This window comes from Aplysia californica, unplaced genomic scaffold, assembly GCF_000002075.1.
Source record: "Aplysia californica isolate F4 #8 unplaced genomic scaffold, AplCal3.0 scaffold00347, whole genome shotgun sequence".
NCBI classification, from domain to species: domain Eukaryota; kingdom Metazoa; phylum Mollusca; class Gastropoda; order Aplysiida; family Aplysiidae; genus Aplysia; species Aplysia californica.
Genome location: NW_004797617.1, coordinates 648,064 through 649,685, shown reverse-complemented (window position 1 = coordinate 649,685; position 1,622 = coordinate 648,064). Strand labels below are relative to the sequence as shown.

The 1,622-nt window shown below is 40.3% G+C and overlaps 1 protein-coding gene across 1 annotated transcript in view; it reads right to left on the bottom strand.

Moving 5' to 3' along the window:
- Positions 1–1,117: 1,117 nt before the first annotated feature.
- Positions 1,118–1,622, bottom strand: part of LOC101862285 (FK506-binding protein 3) — a gene marked incomplete at its 5' end in the record, with an annotated part of 1,406 nt that continues 901 nt past the window's right edge. The window contains 1 exon segment of the mRNA XM_013085128.1: positions 1,118–1,423. Coding sequence (XP_012940582.1) covers positions 1,118–1,423 — 306 coding nt within the window.

Sequence of the window (1,622 nt, the reverse complement as noted above, 5' to 3'; positions counted from 1 at the left end):
CCCGGGGCAGTGCCACTGACTGAAGTGTCTTTAGGCCATTCCCAAAGGGGGGACATTTCTCGTTCTTATGCACAGTAGAATTGTAAATGAGCTGATTCAACAATGTAATGCTCATAACTGTGCCTCAACTACAACAGGGAACTGCTGCCTTTTCTTTCCTAATCTTAAGTATCGTCATTTTCCTCTCCTTCTTTTGTATGTTTGTCACTCTCTTGCGACCCGCTATTTCCGGGGTGCCTTGAAAGTCAAAACAGACTTTGTGCTGTTAAAGCTAAAGAGGTGAGCAGAGTAAGCCTGATTACCCGTTTGCACGTCTCTGTTCACATCCACCCCTGGCGCTCATATGACCTTATTAATATGCAGTTACGAGCGCCGTAAAACCTCTGCTAAATAATTACAATATATACTCTGTCAATTGGATTCATTAATTCGATAAAGTCTTATACTGCCAGATTTTCCTTCATGGGCGAGGCAAAAGCTATAATTTGGACACAACTCGACTGAATTCGACGAAATTTGGACTGATCTTCAAAATCAAATTCATTTGTTTTTCGAGGTCACAAGTCGAATCAGTTGTATTCTGTCGAAAACGATAGTTTTTGTCCCAGTTTGATTTACCCCAATCAAATTCGAATGAATCCAATTGGCAGCGTGCACTGGGTGTTTTCAAGATCTATCTTTGTGAGACGCAATATCATTTTGAATCGATTCTTATTTGACCACATCCCATTCGATTTCTACACAACTGGTACGTATAATATGTACAGTTGGATTTTTTTTCAAAGTAATTGTCTCTGTCCTGTCGGATACAGACGTAAAATTCGGAGATCCTGCTTCTTAACTAACCTAATAGTAATATTTCCCAATAACAACCCACAACACATGAAGCGCATACTGCCATATCACAATAACACATGACACACATGTAACCTCTTCCCAAAATAATATATGACACACAAATCTTATGCAACACCTTCAATAACATACAATGCAAAACACACATGTTACTTCTCCCAAAACACATACAAAGCAAACAACACAATATTTAACATCTTTCCACAAAAACACACAACACTGTGTAACATCTCCCACAATAACACACAACATCGACATTACATTACACCGCATACAAACTCACCACATCCGTCTCCACCTTCTTCTGAGCGGCTTTTTTCTTCTCCTCCTCCCTCTTTGCCTCCCTCTTTGACTTGCCCTTTGACTTCTTTCCTTTCTTCACGGATTTCTTATCCTCCTTTTCTTTATTCGAGTCGACCATCTTGCCTTCCTCATATTTTCCCTCCTTCTCTTTCTCCGTCTCCTCCCCATTCTCGACTTCCTGTTGGTGGAAGACGTCATCAGCCCCAGTTGTGTCCCCTTCTCCATCCAGATAGGCGGGCTGAACGGAATTCTCGTCAGCAAAAGTCTGGGAACAGACGGCGTAGTTAATAAGATCAGATCAGTTAAGATAAAATACGATAAGACAAGAAAAGACAAGAAAACCTAAAATTAGATAAGATACATTTTTCTTGTTCTGATGCTGGTGCACACGTGCACTTGCACATACACCCTTTCACACATCCTCTCCAACATAATCACTATATATATATACACACACATATATA